Below are 23,263 nucleotides of genomic sequence, written 5' to 3'. Positions count from 1 at the left end.
CCATGGATTCATCCTCTACACTCTGCTTTCCTTTACTTTGCCTTGTGAATTCTCGTCTTTCATCTGCTGTGGGCGTTTCTCCCTTCTCCGCTTTCTTCAGGTCTTCCAGCCGCTTGCTCCTCCTTGTCGACGATGTTCCTCCTCTTTTCATTCTTCCTCCCCTTTTGGCCTCTAATCATTTTCTTTTCCTCGTCGCTATCATGTGTGCCGCCCGATCTTGTGTTCTAGTCATCGATTTTCCCTAATTTCAATATTGGTTTTTCTCTAAAACCTAATCTTAAAAAGGGATGTTTGTTAAAATCTCTTACTGCTACAACTTTAGCTAATATGTCATGCCAAGATTTATTACTCCCAAAACTCTAGCTTCTTTCCACTCCTTAGATGAGGATGAATCCCCAATCTAAGTTCCCTATTTCTGGACGCCAAAATGTAACTACTGGAAACCCAGTAGCACACCCAAAGTAATAGTAACCAAGATCTCAGACATCTTAAGCAAAGTAAACACCGAAAATTCTTATTGATGAATCCTTCAAAGTAACAAAGATACAAGTTCTCGAATACAAGGAAACCCTAATCTCTCCCCTAGGTTAAACTCTCCAACTCTCCAAAATACCCCTCTCTATACATTGCCCAAGGACCTGTATTTATAGGCCATCTAACCCTAATGGAACACAGCTCATTTTATCTCGCCGCGTTCTCGCAGTAACGCTTTACACTTCGCCCAGACCGTTTTCCATAAAGTTATTCCCCTTCTTTCTCTTATTTCACATGGGCTTGTCGGGATACCTGTCTCTTTTCTTGCTCCATAATTTATCTACCTCGTGGATTGTCTTTTCGACCAAGTAATCTTACTTCGTCCTTTTTTACTTCGCGGCAAATATCTTGCAGGGTACTTCATGGATCCTTCGTAACCCTTGTTCCTCTCGGAGCTTACTTCGTGATGGGACACTATCTAGCACATAGCCTTTAACTCGTCGACTTGTCAATAATAGTGATTCTGACTTGATTTGACAAGTCACTGACGAAGATTTTCGTGACACGATACAGTATGTTTAGTCCGGATTCTCGCTTCTTCCACGTGGTGATCCATATTTTGGTATCTACAGCTTAATTCAAGCTTGCTGATCAATAAAATCAGAGATAAGAGGAGAGGGTACTTCCCTTTTGTCTGTCTTGCTCGTGGCATTTCGAGTTGCTGGATTTGAGAAGATTTGAACTCGAGCTGACCAACGAGTCCAAGAGAATTGAATCGTTTACTTCGTCATTGAGCTATATGGACCACCGGTTCTTACTCGTAGCTCTTGAACTGGTTGGTCGAGAGAGATATGTACTTCGCTGGTTTTGCTCGTAGGTCTGTCCGTCCCGAAGTGCCTCAATATCTGACGAAGTAATTGTTGCTGATCCTTGGCTGTTCAAACTGGCGAGTTGAACCTGAGATATTACCTCTCTGCGAGTTAGCACGTTCCTTATTGATTGTTTACGAAGTTGGTTGACGAATTGCTGATGAAGATCTGTTTTGGCGAAGTAGGTTTTGACTATCTTATCTCTTTTGTTCGCTGGTGCCTCCTCTGATTCTTGCCATTGATTTCTTCCTGAATTATCATGGGTTTGTCAACGCTGATGACGAGATGGTTGTATGGTTGACGAGATATCATCTTGCCCTTACGAGTTGATCAGATGGAGAATACTGACGAAGTTATTGATCAGGTTAACTCTCTTCCTCGCTGTAAATCAGGTACATGTTAATGAGTTTCAGGAGCTTGACATTTCACGAAGTCTCCTACAATGCCATCTTGGGTATATTTTTGCTCGCGGTAGTATGTATTCACGCTTTATCTCCGGCTGTTCTTCATCGAACCTTTATGATGGTTTTGCTTGCTACAATAATTGTACGTGCTCCTGTGAATTTTCAGTCATTGATCAGTAGATATTAAAGAACACTAAAAATAAATTATGAGAAACATAAACTTTTTGTATCATCTTTGATCTTGTTGTGATTATGAGTCACATTTGGTGCCACTGTATTTTGTAGTATGAGTACTCAGTTCGACGAATTTTTTCGATAGGACATTTCTACGTATTCTTTCATTTGATATTTTTTAACGCAATAATTTTTGAAGTTAGAGATGGAAGAATGAGAGTGCTTCCCCTTTAGTCGAGTTGTTCGCGATCTCTATTTTACCAAGGAATTTTTGTTGGAATATTTTCAACACCGCTTACCAAAGGGGGGTCCTGGGGGGCATCGCCATTGATGTTCGAAAATTTTTGAACTGAAGGTTTTATTTGGCCGATAAAAGCCTGTTCGAAAATTTCGAATCCAAAAGACACCATTGATGTCTGTTGATGAAGGAACCTGACGGTTCGTGAATAGAAACACCTATTCCCAACAGGTGCAAAACCCTTTATAAATAGCTTCTCCCAGTTTCGTTTAAGATATAAGAAAAATCAATCTGTTTTCTCTGTTTCAAAAAGCATCATCAGAAATCAGAAATCTCTTTGTGTGTTCTTGATTGAATCAAGGGGTACAAACCTTGAATTCAGTTTTCGTTGCAGGGCTTTCATTGTATCCTGAAGGCAATATTTCGCATACCTGTTGTAATCGCCAATTGTTATTGGGAGGGTAGAAATATTTGTCTAAAAGAAATTTATACAAGCCTTGAAAGTTTTGGAGTGCAACACTTTCTTCTCTGATTCATTCATCCTTTGTGAAACCCAATTATTTCCAACAATTTTTTCACTGAGTATGGTGCTTGCTGCTAAGAGCTGAAGAATTTCTGAAGTAGCATTCATGCCAGGCTGATGATGATGAGTTTGCGAGTTAACTCGTCCCCTGATTAGCTGTCCGAACTGGTTCACTTCCGAAGTAATATTATCATGGCTTTCTGTGACCAGAGTTTGTGTTGCTGCTTGGGCTATCCTTTATCCATTTGAGTTTCTTCAACGAGTGTTCATTGTTGAACGAGTTGGCCTGTATTTCACGAGCAAGTAACTCTTGCGAATTGAATCTGATCACGAAATAATTTTTTCCCTTCTTTGAAATCTCTGCTTCGCCAGCAGTCCTAGTACGCTACTTGGACTTTGTTTATGCACCTACAATTCGTAACCTTTTAATTGTGGTGGTGGAAGTATTTGAATCTCGCAGGTGGATGGTTGGTGACGAAGTAAGCTTTCTGGTTGATTAGGCGAGGTATACTGACTGTCATCTCCGTGCGTGCTGACGAGGTAAAGTTGAGTCTGGATTGAATTATCCTGTCCATCTTCGTAGCCGTTGGTAAAGTCGACGAAGCAAAACCTGAGTTTGGGTTTGATACTTCGCATTGTTTCCTCGTCCTGCCTGGCTGCTTTGCCTAAGTTGATGACAAAACTTGTTGACGAAGTGGGTTTGGTTGGGACTTGTTCTGAGAATATAAGCTTTTATTCTCACTGTTTGGTTGATGGTTGTGGTGAACTCATGGTCACGAAGTTTTTGCTCCACTAACTGAACTCTCCTTCGGGTCATATATTTCATATTTGCTAAGTTGCTTTTGCTTCGCCAAAATAGTGATGAAGTAGGCTTGAGTGCTGCGTTTTTTCTGTTGGAGTATGTGTCTCGATGTAAACCACATATGTATAGGTAGGATAGTCCCGCATGGAATAAGAGGATGTACATGTGGTGCCTAATAAGTTTGGGCATCTCCTTACATAGCACCGAGGCCTTTTAGATTAAAATCCCACACCTGCTGCAAAAGGTGGTTAAGTGGGGACAATATCGGTGCTATGTTGTCGGGCCCAGAAGTAGAATCCGGCGGTCCATGAAGATTCTAACAACACGGTGATCATATGATGGAGTATGATTGGTTTGGTGAGGTGGTTTAATCTCGCCAAGGTGGAGATTGTTTGAGTATGTGGCTCGATGTAAACCACATATGTATAGCTAGGATAGTCCCACATGGAATAAGAGGATGTACATGTGGTGCATAATAAGTTTGGGCATCTCCTTACATAACACCGAGGCCTTTTAGATTAAAATCCCACACCTGCTGCAACAGGTGGTTAAGTGGTGACAATATCAGTGTTATGTGGTCGGGCCCAGAAGTAAGGTCCGGCGGTCCGTGAAGATCCTAACAACTGGTATCAGAGCCTATGGTTGGGGCTACTCTCTGAATGGAGAAGTGGTTGTGGATGTCACTCGGTACGGCGCAGGTGGAGGTTGACTCAAGGTGGAGCAGGCAAGGCCCTAGGTAGAGCTGGCGCTCAAGGTGGAGTTAATGCCGCACCCCATTAACTCAGGTGGAGCAGGGTTCTATGGTGGGCAATGTTATGCTCAAGGTGGAGTTATTGCTAGCCTTCCCATTAACTCAAGGTGGAGTAGGGTTCCAGGGCGCGTAGTGACAATAATCATGTTCGATAGGTAGCATATACGGACGGTGATCATATGGTGGAGTATGATTGGATTAGTGAGGTGGTTTAATCTCGCCAAGGTGGAGATTGTTGGAGTATGTGGCTCAATGTAAAACACATATGTATAGATAAGATAGTCCCATATTGAATAAGAGGATGTACGTGTGGTACCTAATAAGCTTGGACATCTTCTTACATAGCACCGAGGCCTTTTATATTAAAATCCCACACCTGTTACAACAGGTGATTGAGTGGGGACAATATCGGTGCTATGTGATCGGGCCCAAAAATAGAGTCCGCCGGTCCGTGAAGATCCTAACGTTTTCCCTGTTCGTGATTCGTTTATTTCCATCGGTATCCTTGTGATAAATCATAAGATCGCAAGCTAATATTCTAATTTCATGAATGTAAGCCAAATTGATATTACTTAATTGGACTTTGGGATACTCGCGCCTTTTCAGATGTATTTCATCTGACTTAGCTTTCAAATAATCAACTGGTACCTTTCAACCTGAATGTTGTTAAATTTAGAGAGACTAAGGTAAGAAGACTCCCTCTTTTGGCGGCTTTGCTTATGGTTAATGAAACTAGCTTCTGTAGTTGTTTTGCTGAAGTTGATGACGAAGTTAATTGACGAGATAGGTCTGATGGACTGAGCTTGAGTTACTTTACTCGCTGGGCTAAACTGGTTAGTCTTCGCAAGAGCTAATGACGAAGTAATCGGCTGTACTGTATTTTTTCCCCACTGGTGTTCATCTAGCTTTGGCTGAGATATTGGTCTTCGCAAGTCATCGCGACTTTGCAGAAGTTACTGGGACGGCTGACTCCTTCCACGAGTTATCTTTCATTACGAGATGAGCTGTACTGGGTGCTTATCTTGCAAGTTTATTTCTTCCAAACAAATCTTTTTCTCGTTGTTTTAACTTTATTATGGAGCTGATGGTGAGCTTTATCTGTTTCTTGACGAGGTAACTTTTTGTTGAAGTATTATTGCTCGACTCTGATTTAATTATTTCTTCGTCTATGTCGATTCAATCACGAGAAACTCCCCATCATACTTCGCTACTGGTGGATGGTTCTGGCCGAGTTCGCTTCGCTGATTGTCTCTGAGGTGGTATTTCTCCCAAGTTAGTTCAACTCGGGTTCGCTGTTTGGCTATAGTTGGAGCACAGCTTTAGATGGGTTCTCAATCGATAATGAGAAACACCAAAAGAAATTCCTTTTATTCATGTACATTAGGGTTACATGCTACATTATAGGAATAAAATCATCTAAGTTTAATAACAGAATATATGCAAATATACTCAAGAATGGAAAACTCTAACAGTGTGCACATCGTGTGCACATACGTAAAACATCGTGTGCACATACACAACCAGCTGTCCTAACATTCCCCCTCGTTCCATGCGGGTGTTGGCAAACAGTAAGCAAGGAACGCAATGATAGAAATCGATCTTTAGGCAGAGCCTTAGTGAATATATCAGCAAGCTGGTTCGTCGAAGAAACAAAGCGAACGATAAGTTGTCCTTTCTGAACACGTTCTCGAACAAAATGGTAGTCTATTTCAATATGTTTGGTTCTGCCATGAAAAATAGGGTTCATAGTTAAGTAGTTTGCATCTAAGTTGTCACACCACAGAACTGGAGGAGTACGAATGGGATTCTGTAATTCGTGAAGAAGAGACTCAATCCACATGAGTTCAGCTGTAGCAGTTTCCATCCCACGGTACTCAGATTCCGTGCTGGATTTAGACACCGTCTTCTGTTTTCGTGAACTCCAGGATATGATGTTAGGGCCAAGGAAGACACAGTAGACACTTGTAGATCGTCGATCCGTAGGATCACCTGCCCAGTCCGCATCAGTATATGCTGAGAAGTTGAGTTGCAAAGAGTTACCTCGTCGAAGAAATATACCATGAGTAGACGTATCCTGTAAGTATCGAAGAATTCGCTTCACAAGAAGGAGATGTGCAGTCGTAGGGGCGTGCATAAATTGACACACTTTGTTTACGGTAAAGGCAATTTCAGGCCGTGTAAGGAGTAAATATAGCAGACCGCCAACAAGACTACGGTAATATGTCGGATCAGTGAGAACAGAGCCGTCTGTGGGATGTAGATTAGTAGAGGTACTAAGAGGAGTCACAACAGGCTTAGCACCATGCATATTTTCTCATTGAAGAAGGTCCTCAATGTAACGCCTTTGAGAAAGAAATAAGCCTGTGGAAGTCCAGGTAGCTTCTACGCCAAGAAAGAAGGACAGCTGTCCGAAATCCTTTAGAGCAAATTCCTGATGAAGTTGTGATTTGAGTTTGTCTAAACAAGACATATTCGAACCTGTAAGAATGATGTCATCGACGTAGACCAGCAGAAAAAGTAGTTTCCCCAGAAGAGTGTCGGAGAAACAAAGATGTATCGGCTTTGGAGATTGCAAACCCCAATTTCTGCAAATCAAGCTGAAACGATGGTACCACGCCCTCGGAGCTTGTTTTAAGCCGTAAATAGACCGATGTAGCTTGCATACATGTTTTGGCAAATGAGGGTCAGTATATCCCGGTGGCTGCTTCATATAGACTTCCTCATCAAGAAAACCATTTAAGAAAGCATTTTGAATGTCGAGGTGTTGCACTGGCCAGTTGTATGTCAAGGAAAGTGTGAGAACAACACGAATGGTGCACGGTTTTAATTACCGGGCTTAAGGTCTCCCCATAATCAATACCAAATAGTTGTTTAAAACCCTGAGCAACTAAACGAGCTTTACGTCGTTCAATGGTGCCATATGCTTTGCGCTTTATGCGGAAAACCCATTTGCTGCCAACACATTCATGTCAGGAGAGTAAGGAACCTTTGTCCATGTTCCATTTTTCATCAAAGAATTGTATTCATCATCCATTGCGCTGCGCCATTTGGGATCCGCTTTAGCCTGTGTATAACAGCTAGGTTCAAAAACATCATTAGTAATTTTTGCGTGTTTAGAGGCTAGGAGAACCTTGGGTTTAAAAATACCATCTTTGGCTCGGGTAACTATGCTATGGTCATTGAGAACAACAGGTGGTGGCAAAGTGGTTGTAGAGGGATCTGAATTTGGAACTGCGGGACAATGAGATATAGGAGCGTTGGGTGTTGGTGATAAGAGAGTTGTGAGGGAGGGTGAGACATCAACTGGTTGAACAGAATGGGAGCTACTGGAGTCTGCAGTAGAACGGAGTGAGGGTGGAGAGGAGTTAGAAGAGTTTTCAGAATGCGATGCTGAACTGGGTATGACAGCAGGCATATTTGAGTCAATGGATGGATTGGAAGAGACGGTTTGATGCATCGGAGAGCCATGACGAGCATCGGTTTGACGATGTTCTATGAGAGGACAATGATTAAGTGTGTTGATGGAAGGAGAAGGTAAAGGTACAAAGTGGGGGATAGAAGACTGTACCTGGTCCGATCGAGAAGAGGAAGGTAGTTCAGCGGCAGCATAAGGAAACGATTCCTCCACAAACACAACATGTCGAGACCAATAGATTCTACCAGTAGATACATGAAAACATTTGTAACCCTTTCTAGCAGAGTCATACCCAAGAAAAACACATGCGGAAGAATGCGACTCAAGTTTATTGGAGCGGTAATCCCTTAAGTGAGGAAAACACAAACACCCAAAAGTTTTTAGGGATAAGTAATCCGGAACCTTATTAAAAAGTAGCTCATATGGAGAACGAGACCCTGTTGATGAGGATGAAACTCTATTCATGAGAAAACAAGCCGTAAAAAATGCATCATACCAAAATTTCACTGGAACAGATGCCATGGATAACAAGGTTAGACCAGTTTCTACAATGTGGCGATGGCGTCGCTCTACTAGGCCATTTTGAGGGGATGTGTGGGGACAAGATAATCGATGAAGAGTTCCACTTTCACGAAGTAGTGGTTTAATACGATGATACTCGGTTCCGTTATCGGTTTGAAACATTTTGATTTTAGTGTTGAAAAGATTCTCCACATGTTTAGAGAAGGAAATGAATATAGGAACAACATCTTTTTTTGAATGCATGAGATATATCCATGTAAAACGACTAAAGGCATCCACGAAAAGAACATAATATCGATAACCTTCATTAGACAGAGTGGGTGCAGGACCCCAAACATCAGAGATAACCAAATCCAAAGGTTTGGAGTAAACAGTGGTACTAGAATGGAAAGGGAGTTTATGACTCTTATTTTCTAGACAAGATTGGCAAAAATAAATACGAGAATTCAATACTGGAAGCTTATGGCGAGATAAAACAGACTTGACAGTTCTTAACATGGGATGTCCTAAACAATTATGCCAACACTGTAGGGTCATCCGTTCCCCTACTAAAGCAGCAACTGAAGAAACAGGACTCAGCGTATATATACCATCCTTAAGTATGCCCTGAAGAACTACCTTCCCCGTTCGCATATCCTTCACAAGACAACAAGTGTCATTAAACTCAAACATAACTTTATTGTCCCGACAGAACTGAGAGACAGATAAAAGATTGTGTGAAAGATGAGGAACATATAAGGTATTAGAGAGACGAAAATTTCGAGTTGGAGTAGGCAAGAGAGCCGAACCTGTATGAGAAATACCTAGATGTGAGCCACTAGCCACCTTTACCTGCTCTGGCCCAGTATACTCAGTAGGAGCATGAAGATTGGATATAGCATTGGTCATGTGGTGTGATGCACCACTGTCAGGAAGCCAATCATATGTATATGTGCTGGAAAGAGTGGTAGCATAAGCTGTTGGTGTAGATCCTTTAGAATTAGGCCGCGAGTTTCTAAGAAATGGTTGCTTTCGAGGAGGCTTGTAGGTTCTATCAAAACGCTTGAAGCAGTCTCGAGCAACATGACCAGACTTACCACACAGCTGACAGATAACATCAGCAACTGAAGAAGAGATCTTTCCGCGATTTGGAGTCGACTTGGCAGCGTTTTCTTGAGGTAACACGATGGACTGATTCTGTTTTTCAACACGACGTTCATAGGATAAAAGGTGAGTCTCAAAAGTTTGAACAGTAAAACGATCCATGGAAGTTTGAAGAGATGCATAAATCGTTTCAAAAGATGAATCAAGTCCATCAAGTAGGATATGACGAAGCTCCATATCAGACACAGGATGTCCGGCTGCAGCAAGAGAGTCAGCAAGGCGATTTGCATGGGCTAAATAATCAGTCATAGAGCGGTTCCCTTTTTGAAGGTGTTGAAGTTCACGGCGTATTGCTAAAACATTGGCTTCAGATTTTGAGGCAAGCAGTTCATCAATCTTAGTCCACGCATCAGCACATGTGATGCAGGCACGCACTTTAGCAAGGATTACTGGTGAAATAGAGGAGAACAGCCATCCAAGAAGAATCTTATCTTCACGTACCCAGCTGGTATAGGCAGGGTTTGGAACATCATTTAGAACTTTCGGTGGAGACGCTTGAGATTCCGTAAAATAGTGTTCAAGAGAATACCCTTGAAGATAGGGTTCAAACTGTGCTTTCCAAAGCAACAGATTCATAGAATCGAGTTTAATAGTGATAGCATTTTGCAAGACTGTCATGGCCGTTTTGAAAGAAGGGTTAAGAGAAAAGGTTGCAGATAAAGATATGGAGTCAGAAGTTGAAGAAGTGGCCATTGGATCGAGGAAAGGCTGATACCAAGTTGGAGCACAGCTTTAGATGGGTTCTCAATCGATAATGAGAAACACCAAAAGGAATTCCTTTTGTTCATGTACATTAGGGTTACATGCTACATTATAGAAATAGAATCATCTAAGTTTAATAACAGAATATATGCAAATATACTCAAGAATGGAAAACTATAACAGTGTGCACATCGTGTGCACATACGTAAAACATGGTGTGCACATACTCAACCAGCTGTCCTAACAGCTATGCCCATAAATTTATACAGTCTTTGACTTCATCGCCTCTGATGATGACGAAAATGAGTTTCTGTTTTTTTTGTTTTTTTTCTTGAATAAAGTTTCTGTTGTTCTTCCTGTACAACAAACAATCAAAACATAAATTATAGTCACTTTATAATGTTCTTGCTGTTTGCTAGTTTAATCCACAAATCAAACTGGAATTTCAATACCCGATGCTTTCAAAATCAATTAATTGGGTTTGTAAAACAGGTATTAGTTGTCTTAAATCTATAAACAAAACTTTCTTTGGTTCAAGATTCCAAAAGGAAATCATATTTTACGTGTACTGGTTTTGGAGAAAAACAATTTTAAAAACTTCCAGATCTAAATAATTTGAATCACAAAATCAGAGAGATAAGGACGAAGTTTGCTATTGAGACTAATTGCTGAGGTAGGTTCGCCTGATTTCACTGTACTGTTCAGATCTGTTCTCTGCTGATACTATTACATCTCTTTCTCTTCATTTTCTAGGTGTGCTGATAGTATTTGTTGTCTGAAAAATGTGAAGTTTTATTGAAACTTCCCAAATAGCCCATGAAACCTTCCGATCCAATAAGATCTGTTGCTAAACTTCAACTGAACTCTCTGGAAGCAACAAAATCAGTCCCTACTCCCTTCTTTTAGCGCTAAAAATGTAATTACGGAAAATCTATAATTTACACCCAATTTGTTATTTCTTTGTTCTTGACACACTTCAACTTCATACAGATGGAACAATATCTAGATCTAGCCTTTTGAGCACTAAAATCAGAGTCGGGCCTGAGGGGTGCAGGAGGTGCAACGCACAAGGCCAATCTCAGGCCAAGGTCTTTTTTTCATCACAAAACTAAACCTGGTTATAGTTTTTTTTTTGTTTTTTTTGGTATGCAAGCCCAATTATAACTTATTTTTATAATTATCCACGTCTTCAGGTCTTCTTTCTCTTCTTACTTCTTCCATGGACTATGTCTTCTTCGATCTGTGAGGGAAAGATTTCTTAAGAATTCCCAAATTTCTCTTAAAACAAAACCAAACCACCCCACTCTTTTCTTGTCTTCTGTTTGTCACAGATCGATTGATATGGCTATTCAATCACTCTTATTTAGTGAAGTAGGCTAACAATTAACACCCTCCTCCTTCCTCTTTCAAGAATTCAATTCAGGGTAATCGATTTATTTATTTTTTATGAAAATGTAAGATGTAAAGGAATTTTAATTTTGTATGGAGCTGAATATGTATAAAAGCAATGCTTATAACGTAACGAACTTGTTATGTTTACCCTAGCTATATATGTATATGAATCATCTTAGTTTCGTATTCTCATTTCTATTCAAAATTGTCGTGGAGAAAAAAAAATTGAATGTAAAAAGAGGTAGAAATTATTCAAAATGATGATATGAAGTGCTACAAACATAAAGAACACACACAATTTTTACATGGTTCGATCCATAAAGGGATCTACATCCATGATTTTTACTATAATATTACATGAGATTCCATAAATGAGTTTTTGAGCTCTTTTTAGATCTAGTTTTGGAAAGAAGAAGAAAAAGATAAGAAAAATAGAATCTGCCCCCTTTTCTCTCTCCTGCTTTTTGTTTAAGTACCAGAGTAAGAGGTAGAAATTACATAAACGTTCTTTACTTACAAATTAAGGAAACTGGGATAAAATATTATAGACTATCCTATGGATGTTATACTACTTCGGCCTTCATTTAACGCCACGGGTCGAGTGTGGTTTTTGGTATCTATAAGTAACACCATCTTAACCATCATAACCAGGCATAGTTGCATTTCTCTTTTATATTTTAGAAATCCAGTTTTGATTTCACCCAATTTCGATTTCAAATCCAATTTACGATTGACAGAGTAACAGAGTGGGGAGACGAAATTAACATAAGAAAGGGGAAGAGACGACGCCGATGGTGATGTGCGGCTCCAAATGTACATGAGGAAAACCAGATTTACTTTTGAAGTAATAAACCTAACCTTTGATTTTTTATAGTACGATTTATTAAGACCTCACCCACGCGTCTCTGACAAAGACATATGTGTCTAGACTCTAGCGGAACTAAATGGTCTATGGTGACCCCAGAGTAGAGTGCAGGGTAATGGCTCCAAGTCTCCAAACCATCTCATGATCGGCGTCTTTCACATGTGAGATGCACGTGTCTGAATATCACCCAAATGATAGGGACACCGGACACAAGCGCAAGCTTAATATCAGGTCTCACTGTATGACATTTTTGGCTGGAAAGTGAGGATAAATTTTGTTTTTATCATAGGACGTATATATTTTTGTATAGAAATGTGGGCAAACACGTAGTGCCACAGCCAACAAAAAAGACTCCCATCAAATTTATAATTTTTCTACAACAATGATGTGCCATTTTCATGAATGTCGATCTCGATGCACCAACACCACTTCCTTCACCAGCACCACCACCATTAGCGTCATCGCCATCATTAGTCTCCTGCCATCATGGCGTGGGAAATCCACTACTCCACAATCACCAATAGATCGACCATCATCTTTACTAATAGCTCCTCTACCACCAATTTGTTGTGATTACATAACAGATCAACACACAGAGGAGTGGAAATGAAGGATAAATGGTGTTAAACACCTCTTGAATCAAAGATCCAAGCAAATATCTGTGCTAGAGAGCGCAGCCAAGAGAAGAAAAGTTTTCACTAGATTTCAGATGACATTTAACGAATCCTTATTACAGCTTAAATGCCCAATAATTGGGTCTTAACCTAATGAATGGATCACACACACGTGTCCAATATCCGATGGCTAGAATAAGCTAAGACAAAATGTTAAGTACATCCAAGTTATTATTGAGGGCGAGCTAAAGAGGTAGCCTTTATTAGACATATTGTGACAATACCTACCCCTGAAAAACATCCTTGTCCTCAAGGATGAACTTAGGATAGTGTGTGCGAATATTAGAGATGTTCTCCCAAGTTGCATTCTCAGGGAAGAAATTAGTCCATTGGATCAATACATGTCTGACATGTTGCTTTCCCAACAGAATGTGCCTTGTATCCAAGACCTTTTCAGGGAGCATAATCACCTGGCCTTCATGGTCCACTACTCGTAGAGAAGGATAAGGAGTGTGCTTCTGACCAATGTGTTTCTTGAGTTGAGAGACATGAAATAAAGGATGCATGCGAGAGTGTGAAGGTAGATCCAACCTGTAAGCCACCTTGCCAATGCGCTGAATAATTTGATAAGGACCATAAAATTTGGAAGAGAGCTTAAAATTTTTCCTCAAGGAAAGAGATGACTGCCTGTAAGGTTGAAGTTTAAGGTAGAAAAAATCTCCCACTTCAAAGGTTATATCTTGTCTTGCTCTGTCAGCATATAACTTCATTCTTTCCTGGGCTCTATGAAGGTATTCTTTGAATATATTAAGAAGGGAAGCCCTGTCTCTCAAGTATGTCTCAACTGCAGCAGTTGAAGTGGTAGTAGCAGAAGGAAAAGCAAGATGAGGAGGTACATACCCATATAGTGCCTGAAAAGGAGAAGCCTTGAGGCTTGTGTGGTAGCTAGTATTATACCACCATTCTGCTAAGGCTAAGAAGTCAGTCTACTTCCCTGGTTTATGCCCAATAATGCACCTCAAATAATTTTCAACACAAGTATTGACCCTTTCAGTTTGTCCATCTGTTTGGGGATGATATGTTGTGCTAAGGTTGATGTTAGTACCCAATGCCTTAAATAAATCCTGTCAGAAATTGCTGGTGAAGACTTTATCTCAGTCAGACACAATGGAAGAGGGTAATCCATGTAACTTAGCCACTTGGTTCAGAAATGCATGAGCTACAGATGTAGCAGTATAGGGATGTTGGAGATCTAAGAAGTGAGCATATTTTTTCAGTCTGTGTACTACCACCAAGATGATACTTTTCTTGCTGCTTATAGGCAAGCCTTCTACAAAATCCATGGTAATATGTTGCCAAGCATGTTCAGGTATAGGCAGAGGTTGTAGCAATCCAGCAAAGTTAGTGTTATCAGCTTTGTTTCTCTGGCAGATGTCACACTGGGATACAAGAGAAATGATGTCTTTATGTATACCTGGCCAATGAAAATGACTTGTTGCTCTCACTGATGTAGCTTGAATGCCAGAATGACCTCCAATGGCAGAAGTATGTAGTGACTGTAAGAGTTTTTCTCTAATCTGAGCACCAGTACCAATGTAAAGCTTATTTTTGTATCTAGTAAACCATCAATAAGTGAGTAATTTGGTAGATAATCAGGATTGAGTATGAGATGAGAAATTAGTTGATTGGTCTTGGCATCATCAACATAACTCTGTTGAAGTTATTGTACCCAAGTTGGTGTAGATATGGCCATGGAGTGACAAGTAGCAGAATTTGAGGGTCTTCCAGAAAGTGCATCAGCAACCACATTGTCACAACCTTTTTTGTACTGAATTTCATAATCAAAGACAAGCAATTTGATGATCCATTTTTGTTGGAATGCAGTGGTAACCTTCTGTTTCAATAGGTACTCCAGACTTTGATGGTCAATTTTGATAATGAATTTAGCATCTTGGAGATAATGTTTCCATCTTTGGACTGCAGTAACAATAGCCAGAAATTCCTTCTCATAAGTAGAGAGTGTTGAAACTCTAGGGCCTAATGGCTTGTTGAAGTAAGCAATAGGTTTCTTCTCTTGCAAGAGGACAACTGCAATGCACATGTCACTAGCATCACTTTCCACCATAAATGGCTTATAAAAATCAGGTAAAGGCAACACAGGTGGAGTGCTCATTGCCTTCTTGAGGGTCTCAAATGCAGTTGTAGCAGCTGGACTCCAGTGGAAAGAATTTTTCTTGAGAAGAGCAGTGAGTGGCTTGCTGATAACACCATAATGTTGCACAAACTTTCTGTAGTAACCTGTGAGACCCAGAAAATCCCTCAGCTCCTTTATATTCTTTGTTAGTGGCCAAGATTGCATACATGCAATTTTATTTGGATCAGCACAAACACCCTCTGCTGAGACTATGTGACCAAGATACTCCAAGGAAGGTTGTCCAAAGCAACAATTTGACATGTTAGCAAATAGTTGATGTTGTCTAAGAAGATTAAAAACCAGTGTGAGGTGTTCCACATGGTCACTCATGCTTTTACTGTAAATAAGTATGTCATCAAAGAAGACCAATACAAACTTTCTTAAGAATGGTTGAAAAATATCATTCATGAGAGCCTGAAATGTGGCAGGGGAATTGGTGATGCCAAATGTCATTACCTTAAGCTCATAATGTCCTTGATGAGTTCTAAAAGTTGTCTTGTGGATGTCAAGATCATGAACTATGATTTGGTGATATCCAGCCCCCAGGTCTATCTTTGAAAAAAATGATGGAACCATGTAGTTTATCTAGTAATTCATCCACAATAAGTATAGGAAACTTATCTTTAATATTAATGTTGTTGAGCTTCCTATAATCCACACAGAACCTCCATGAATTATCTTTCTTTCTCACAAGAAGAATGGGAGAGGAAAATGGGCTATGACTAGGCTGAATTATCCCATTTTGAAGCATTTCTTTAACCAATTGTTCAACAACTCCTTTCTGCACATAAGGGAACTTATAAGCTCTCTGGTTTATAGGTGGTGAGTTAGGTTGTAAGGGAATTGTATGGTCCAGACTTCTCTTAGGTGGAAGGGTGGAAGGTTCCTGAAATATATCATTGAATTCCTGCAAAAATGGTAGTAAGGTGTCTGGAGTTTTAGGTGGTGGTGAGGTGGTATTGATGGAGAATAACTGAGCTACTATTCCATGTGAGTGTTTGAGAAAAAACTTTTTGATTGCCTCTCCACTCATCATCATAAAGGAATGTTTGGAGTAATGCCCTACAATGTAATATGTTTGTTTTTATATTGAAATGAGTTTTGCAAAATTGAAGGTTACATCACCTAATTTCCTTAACCAATCTGCTCCAAGTACTATGTCACACCCTTCAAGTGGCAGAACTCTCAAGTTGTCCATAAACGGGTGCCCTTGCATGCTCCAATGTAGTTTAGGACAGATGCCAGAACTTGTTGTTTTCTCTCCAATTGCAACAGTGACTAACATAGGAGAAGTTGGTGTGATAGAGCACTTGAGTGAAGAAACCAGGTCACTGTCAATGAAGCTAGTGGTGCTTTCTGTGTCAATAAGTATAGAAACAATTTTCTTGTTGATGAGGCCAGGAATTCTGATTGTATCACCAATGGATGACCCAGTGAGAGCATGAAGAGATACTTCAACATCAGATGGTACTGGAGATTCAGGATCCTCAAGAAAAATTTCTTCCTCTTCCTCAGTGTCTTGTGAGTCAGTAAATTCCATGTGTAACATGTAAAGTTTTTGTTTACCCTTACAAAAATGTCCAGGTTTGTATACAATATCACAGTTATAACAGAGTCCTTGAGCTCTTCTCTTATCCATTTCCTCTTGAGATAGCCTTTTAATGTTAGGGGGTGTGATGGCAGACTTTAGTGTAGGTGTGAAAAAATATTTTGGGGTGGAGGACTGGATTTAGGGGAAGTTACAATCTGTTTAGGAGGTAAAGGACTAGGAGAGTAGGATCTGGGAGTGTTAGAGTAAGTATTGAATGATCTGGGAAATGGTTTTTATGTTGTATTGGGTGACTGGAGTTTTTGTTCTTGTAATCTAGCCAAGGAGAAAGCATCAGCTAATGTTTGTTGGTGAAATATGGACACAGATTTCCCAATATCATCTTTCAAGCCACTTAGAAAACTCATAATAAAATAGGATTCGCTTAAGGAAGGATTCATACGCAGCATCAATGCTTTGAGGGACTCAAACTCTTCATAGTAATCATCCACAGATGAAGTTTGAACCAATTTATTGAAGCTACCAACAATATTCTCCTCTACAAGATTTTCAAATCTAGCACACAGATGAAGAGATAAATCTTTCCATGTAATTCTATTGTGATTAACTTGAAAATTAAGAAACCATTTCTCAGCCTTACTTTCCAAATAGATGGCAGCTATGTCGACCTTCCTATGTTCCTCAATATCATTGAGTTGAAAATATCGCTCACTTTTCTGAATCCAACCCCGTGGGTTATCTCCATCAAATCTTGGAAAGTCGAGCTTGGGAATTCGATGATGATGATTAGTGAAGTTAGAATGATGATGACAAAAATTTGTGTAGTCGGTATCATGCTGATTAGAACCACCTGAGTCTTCATGTCGATTTTGATTTGCAGGTTTATTGAGCAACTGAATAAGACTGCGATTACTCTCTTGTGATGTTTCTCTAAAACTAGCTTTCACTGTATCAATTTGTTGAGTAAGATCAGCGGAAAGGGTTTTGAAATCCGGAAGTTTATTGATAGCAGCTTCATTAGCTGTGGTTTTAATTTCAATATCTTTCAGCGTGATTTGAAAAAAAATGGGTGGATGAAACGGCTCTGATACCAATTGTTGTGATTACACAACAGATCAACGCACAGAGGAGTGTAAATGAAGGATAAATGGTGTTAAACACCTCTTGAATCAAAGATCCAAGCCAATATTTGTGCTAGAGAGCGCAGCCAAGAGAAGAACATTTTTCATTAGATTTCAGATGGGATTCAAAGATTCCTTATTACAGCTTAAATGCACAATAATTGGGTCTTAACCTAATGAATGGATCACACACGTGTCCAATATCAGACGGCTACAATAAGCTAAGACAAAATGTTAAGTACATCCAAGTTATTACTGAAGGCAGGCTAAAGAGATAGCCTTTACTAGACATACTGTGACACAATTGTGCCTCCACCTCCACCATTACGAACATTTCCACCATTAATTCTAGCAAAAAAACATCACCACTATTACAGCAGCGACGTCATAGCCACCACCTCTGTCAACACTTCCGCTATCACCAACAACATCTCCATAAATATCATAAGCTCCGCCGCAACCATAAGAAATGTATGCATTCATAATCAAAATCTCAACCACCACTACTAAGTTTTCTAAAGGAACTATAAATTATGATATAATTTCGATTTACAAATTTATAATTCCGACTTCGTGCCATTATGACAGAACTAAATTAAGAATAAAATATTTAGTTTTGGATTAATTTTTTCGACCGGCCGTCCCACTGTGGCAACGGTTATCTAGTAAGACTAAGTGTTAGATTAACTGGGAGATCTTTTTTCTCCCAAACTCATTTGATATAAATTCGAAGGAACATAGGAAAAAAGATTTGGACTCAAATGATATGGGAGCTGGGTCTTCTATACCCAAAATTGAGAGACATCCTTGCCTGTAAATATGTCCCTCTGGATTTGCTTAGAGTTGTTGAGGTCTAATTTATCCTTTACAACAAATTTTTCTACGTATTTGTTTTGAAAAGAGCTAAAACAAAATTTGCAGCATGGCCAGCCTCGACTAAAAGCTGAAAAAGGTGAGGCTGCAACCTGTTTTTTAGCTGACTCGGAATCTGAATCTGATTTAGTGCCTGACTCGATTTGAGTTAGGTTTCTGAATCTTTCTTCCGAGTGCCCGATGGTTATTGACTGTCCGATATCAGTTATCACCTAACCTGTGTGTTCCACTCCATGTTCTCCTTCATTAAATGGTGCCCACCCATCGCTAGAATCAGTATTTGATGTGGAACTTGAAGGGTTTGCAAGAACTGATGAAAGTCATGAAACAATTGTCCAGTACTAGGAGAAAAGAAAAAAAAAACCATATTAGTGAGACTTAACTACCATATTAATTAATTAACAATACCATGAACAGACTTGTAGACATTTTATCTGATCAAAGACCCCTTAAGAATATGTGTTGAAAATCTGTTTTGGCGCACCGTCGATGGGAGGATTTCAATTGTGAAACCTTCTGGCGACGTACGTACTCTAAAATCTGAAGCTCTAAAAAACATACATTATTGGCATGTGTTACTGTTAGACACCTGACCTGATGTGTCAAGGCTTTCGTACCAGTTAAAATGTGTCATCGGCTCATGGGATCCATGTCCAACACAGCACATGGCACACTCAAACTGGTACCAAATCCATGTCATCTAGTGAAACATCAGGTGTCAAACAGCATACATTAAATCACAACAAAAGACAAGTATAACAAGTTCCATTCAAAACAAAAAGAAGAAAAAAAAGACATATTGAAACACGTAACTATCAGCCACATAGCGCAATTAATAACACCCACACAATGACAACTTACAAACCTCACAGAAAAACTCAAAAATACTCACACCAAGCTTATAGTTTATCGCGGAATCACAGAAATTCTAACATCTTACCTCGAGTATGAGAGCCTGCTCCATAAACAGCTGAACTAACCTTGTTGGTACTCAAAGAGCAATATTTTATGGTCTTTTGAGCAACAAAATAATAAGATATCTAGCAGTGACGTACAACCGAATAACGAAATATTAATTAGCCCTGCTTGGTGCAATCAGTTGGCTTGAAAGAAACCTTCTTCTCCTCAAGAGCATATTCAATAAGGAAATTGATCTGAGATAAGCTCCCATAAATGTATGCACCAAAATCGGAAGGAGCGAAAGCTAAACAAACAACATTGTTCCCAACAGGAACAAAACAATTCTCCCGCCCAAGTTCAATATCCGCACCGGTAAAATGAACAGTTACATCCGGAAATCTCATGGATGCGTCGAGTGGGTAACATAAATTGAGTCCTTTAGGACCAATAATGGGTTCAACGTTGATCGCTTTCTTAACTTCTGATTCAAGTTCTGAATACATTTCTTGTGGAAGATATGTGAAAGTCGTTCCAGAATCGATTATAATGTAATCGTCTTCTGTTGTTGAGGATGCGCTACTTCTGAACGGAACCATGTTTTCACTAACACTAATACCTTCAAGTTTTAGATAATAAAATGTTTTTCTTGATGGTTCTGATATTAATGGAGTTTTAAGAACATCTTTTCCTGTCATTTCAGCATTACTACCGAAATTGAACTTACTTGAAACATTATAAGAAGGAACTAAGCAGTAAGAGAATTTTGAATCAATTTTCGAACCCAACTGCGAAACCAGACACCAAGACCAACTAAACCAGACACCATTTCGTTTAAGGATCCACCCATATTATGACCACAACCAAAGGCAATGTTCGGAAGTTGAACTGATCGACCACTTGTTGAAGCGAACGTTAGAGTTTCAAATGCAAGGTTTCCAGTACTGTTATCACCATCTACATAACTGGCAGAATACTGACAAAGATTATTTTCACAAGTGTCCTTACGTTCCTCAACAAGTCTTTCGCAAGTTCCTGAAGCACAAGGAACATCTTTGTAAGTCGAGGATGTTTTGGGATTAAAGACTGGAGAAATCTGTGTATAGCAAACTTCACAGGGTTGACATTGAACCCATGTAAGATCACTACCGGTCTCAGCAATGACAAATACATTACGTGGAGGAGTTCCTATGGAAATACGCATTACGTAATCAAGACCAATAACACGCGAACTTGTACTAATTGTACCATCCGCGTAGTTAGCAGAATAAGTTAATGATGACAATTTCTTTAAGTGGTTTGCACGGTTGATTGAACGATGAACAGCCTTTTGCATTCGCTCACGTAAGGCATCTAAGGGGTTGTAGAATGGAGATTGAGGAGAATCACGATGAATTAGATTAACACTAAAGCCACTACCCAGAACAGAAATTAAAACAGAAAGAAAAAGAGTGAGGACAAGATAGAAATGGGTTGTGGTTGCCATGGTTACTCGACTTGCAAGTAGATTGAAGAGATTATATGTAACATTCCGCAACAATGGTGCCTACTTATATAAGTATCCAGCAATGCTGATTAATAACATGCACGTTCCACGAATCTTCTGGAAGAAAATATAGGACCATGCATCTATTTTTATTAGGCCCATGTGAGAATATTAATATATTATATTATCAAATATCTAAGCTCTGAAATATAAGATTTTAATTTTTAGAGTGTCATAACAGTCCCTTGGCGAGATAAGATTCGAGATTTCCAGTGGACGCGTATGTGCATGTCGACCGGTGATAGTAACAGGTTTTGTATGTTTACAGTTAGGTTCAGTCATTTTGGACCGGTTGGGACACTAGAGTAGTCATGTACAAAATTGTAGATACCAAATATAAGCATCAACACGTGGCACTTGATTAAGTCATCAGCAACACACAACTCTACATCAACATACACTACAACTATTCTTTGTTAGCTTAATTATTAAGCTAGGGATATCATAGTAATTAGCTGGGTACCTCTCTCTTTCCTTTATAAAGAAGGAGATTAGGTTAGAAAAGGAGAGTTTCTCTTTTCATCGTTTTGGATCTCTTTCACTTGCAGAGCTCCTCATTAATGGAGGCTCTTCTTACACATAATAAAATCACTAACCCGTGGACGTAGGCCTGAGTATGCCGAACCACGTTAAATCTGGTGTCAACATTTCAGTATTTCTTACCTCTTTCTTCATACATTGCATCTATCATTCTACTGTTATCATTTTCACTATTAAATCTGATTTAGTTGTGGTACTAGATTTTTAATAGCCACAATTTGGCGCTAGAAACGCGGAGAGATGTTGAAGAATTTATTTCTCCTGTATTTTATTCAAATCAAGTCTATCCAGCGAAGAATCTAGTTCTTTTTCTTATACTTCGGTGAAGAATTTATTTCAATGGAAAAATTAGATATTACCAGATATATGAAGATATCAACAGATCTAAACACCACCCAATATTGTTTATCTCTCATTAAAAAATATCACATCTTTCCATTTTATTTACCGATAGAAACTACTAACTGCTCTGATTCCTCATCGTTACAGGGAGAAGAGATCGGATGCTGAAAACACGCAGCACCAGCAACGCAGAGAAATTTGGACCTAGAAAGTCGCAGCCGAAGAAAATAATGTTACATAAGCTGCGTTGTTAAACTTTAGCTAATCTTTTGACATCTGTGAAACCGCAGGCGATACGCAGATGCAAGCTTTATTCCCGCAGCTCCGCAGCTAAATCTCCGAAGCCTCAAATCCGCTGCTTAGTTTCCGAAGACTCAACACCGAAGAATCAACACCGCAGCTCAGGGAGAAGAGATCGGATGCTGAAAACATGCAGCACCAGCAACATAGAGAAATTTGGACCTAGAAAGTCGCAGCCGAAGAAAATAATGTTACATAAGCTGCGTTGTTAAACTTTAGCTAATCTTTTGACATCTGTGAAACCGCAGGCGATACGCAGATGCAAGCTTCATTCCCGCAGCTCCGCGGCTAAATCTCCGAAGCCTCAAATCCGCTGCTCAAGTCCCTCCCCGAGGTTTCAGTTCCGCGGCTTAGTCTCCGAAGACTCAACACCGAAGACTCAACACCGCAGCTCAGGTTCAACTCACCAGATTCAATTTCGTGGTTCCATCTTCGTAGTCACAGCCTCCTAGGAACATATAAGCTTCATTTCTTTTTCGTTTCATTTGATATGATTTAACATGGTTTGTTCAATCCATGTCTCTAATTTATATGGATTATCTGCTCATGTGTGAAATAATCTACTCTTCTTATATATGTTCATGCGTACCCAAAGGCTGCAAGTATGATTTTCCTTTTGTATGGCCTAAATTGTGTTGTATACTTAACATGTTTGGAAAAATGCCTAGCTGAGCCACTAGTATTGTTTTAAGTTTCACATCCTCTGCTTAGGTCTAATTCATGTTCAAATACCATCAACAAATTAGCTTCCGTTTTTTATATCTAAATTAACTAATCATCTTGATCTTATTCTAGTTTTACGACTTAAATTTAGGCTATTAAATCAACGGATAGTTGCTATTTGAATCTTGTTTGGTGGGGCATTGAATTCAGTAAAGCCTGAAGAGAAGCTCCGCGTTGTCACTGCGGCTAAAGAAAAGAAGCTGCATCACCCATGAGATAGTAGTTGATTGTGGAAATGATAAGCTTTCCAAATTCTTTAAATTTTCATTCTGCGTTCACTTATTAAAATG

At 39.5% G+C, this 23,263-nt stretch overlaps 1 protein-coding gene across 1 annotated transcript; it reads right to left on the bottom strand.

The window, feature by feature from the left end:
- Positions 1-19,451: 19,451 nt before the first annotated feature.
- Positions 19,452-21,008, bottom strand: LOC113351444 (aspartic proteinase CDR1-like). The gene is made up of 2 exons (XM_026595428.1): positions 20,437-21,008; positions 19,452-20,335 (listed from the first exon to the last, which is right to left on the bottom strand). The coding sequence occupies exons 1-2, from the start codon at positions 21,006-21,008 to the stop codon at positions 19,702-19,704; spliced, it is 1,206 nt and encodes a 401-aa protein (XP_026451213.1). The 3' UTR covers positions 19,452-19,701.
- Positions 21,009-23,263: the final 2,255 nt, after the last annotated feature.

Source organism: Papaver somniferum, chromosome 2, assembly GCF_003573695.1.
Source record: "Papaver somniferum cultivar HN1 chromosome 2, ASM357369v1, whole genome shotgun sequence".
Taxonomy (NCBI): domain Eukaryota; kingdom Viridiplantae; phylum Streptophyta; class Magnoliopsida; order Ranunculales; family Papaveraceae; genus Papaver; species Papaver somniferum.
This window is presented reverse-complemented; position numbering and strand designations above follow the sequence as displayed.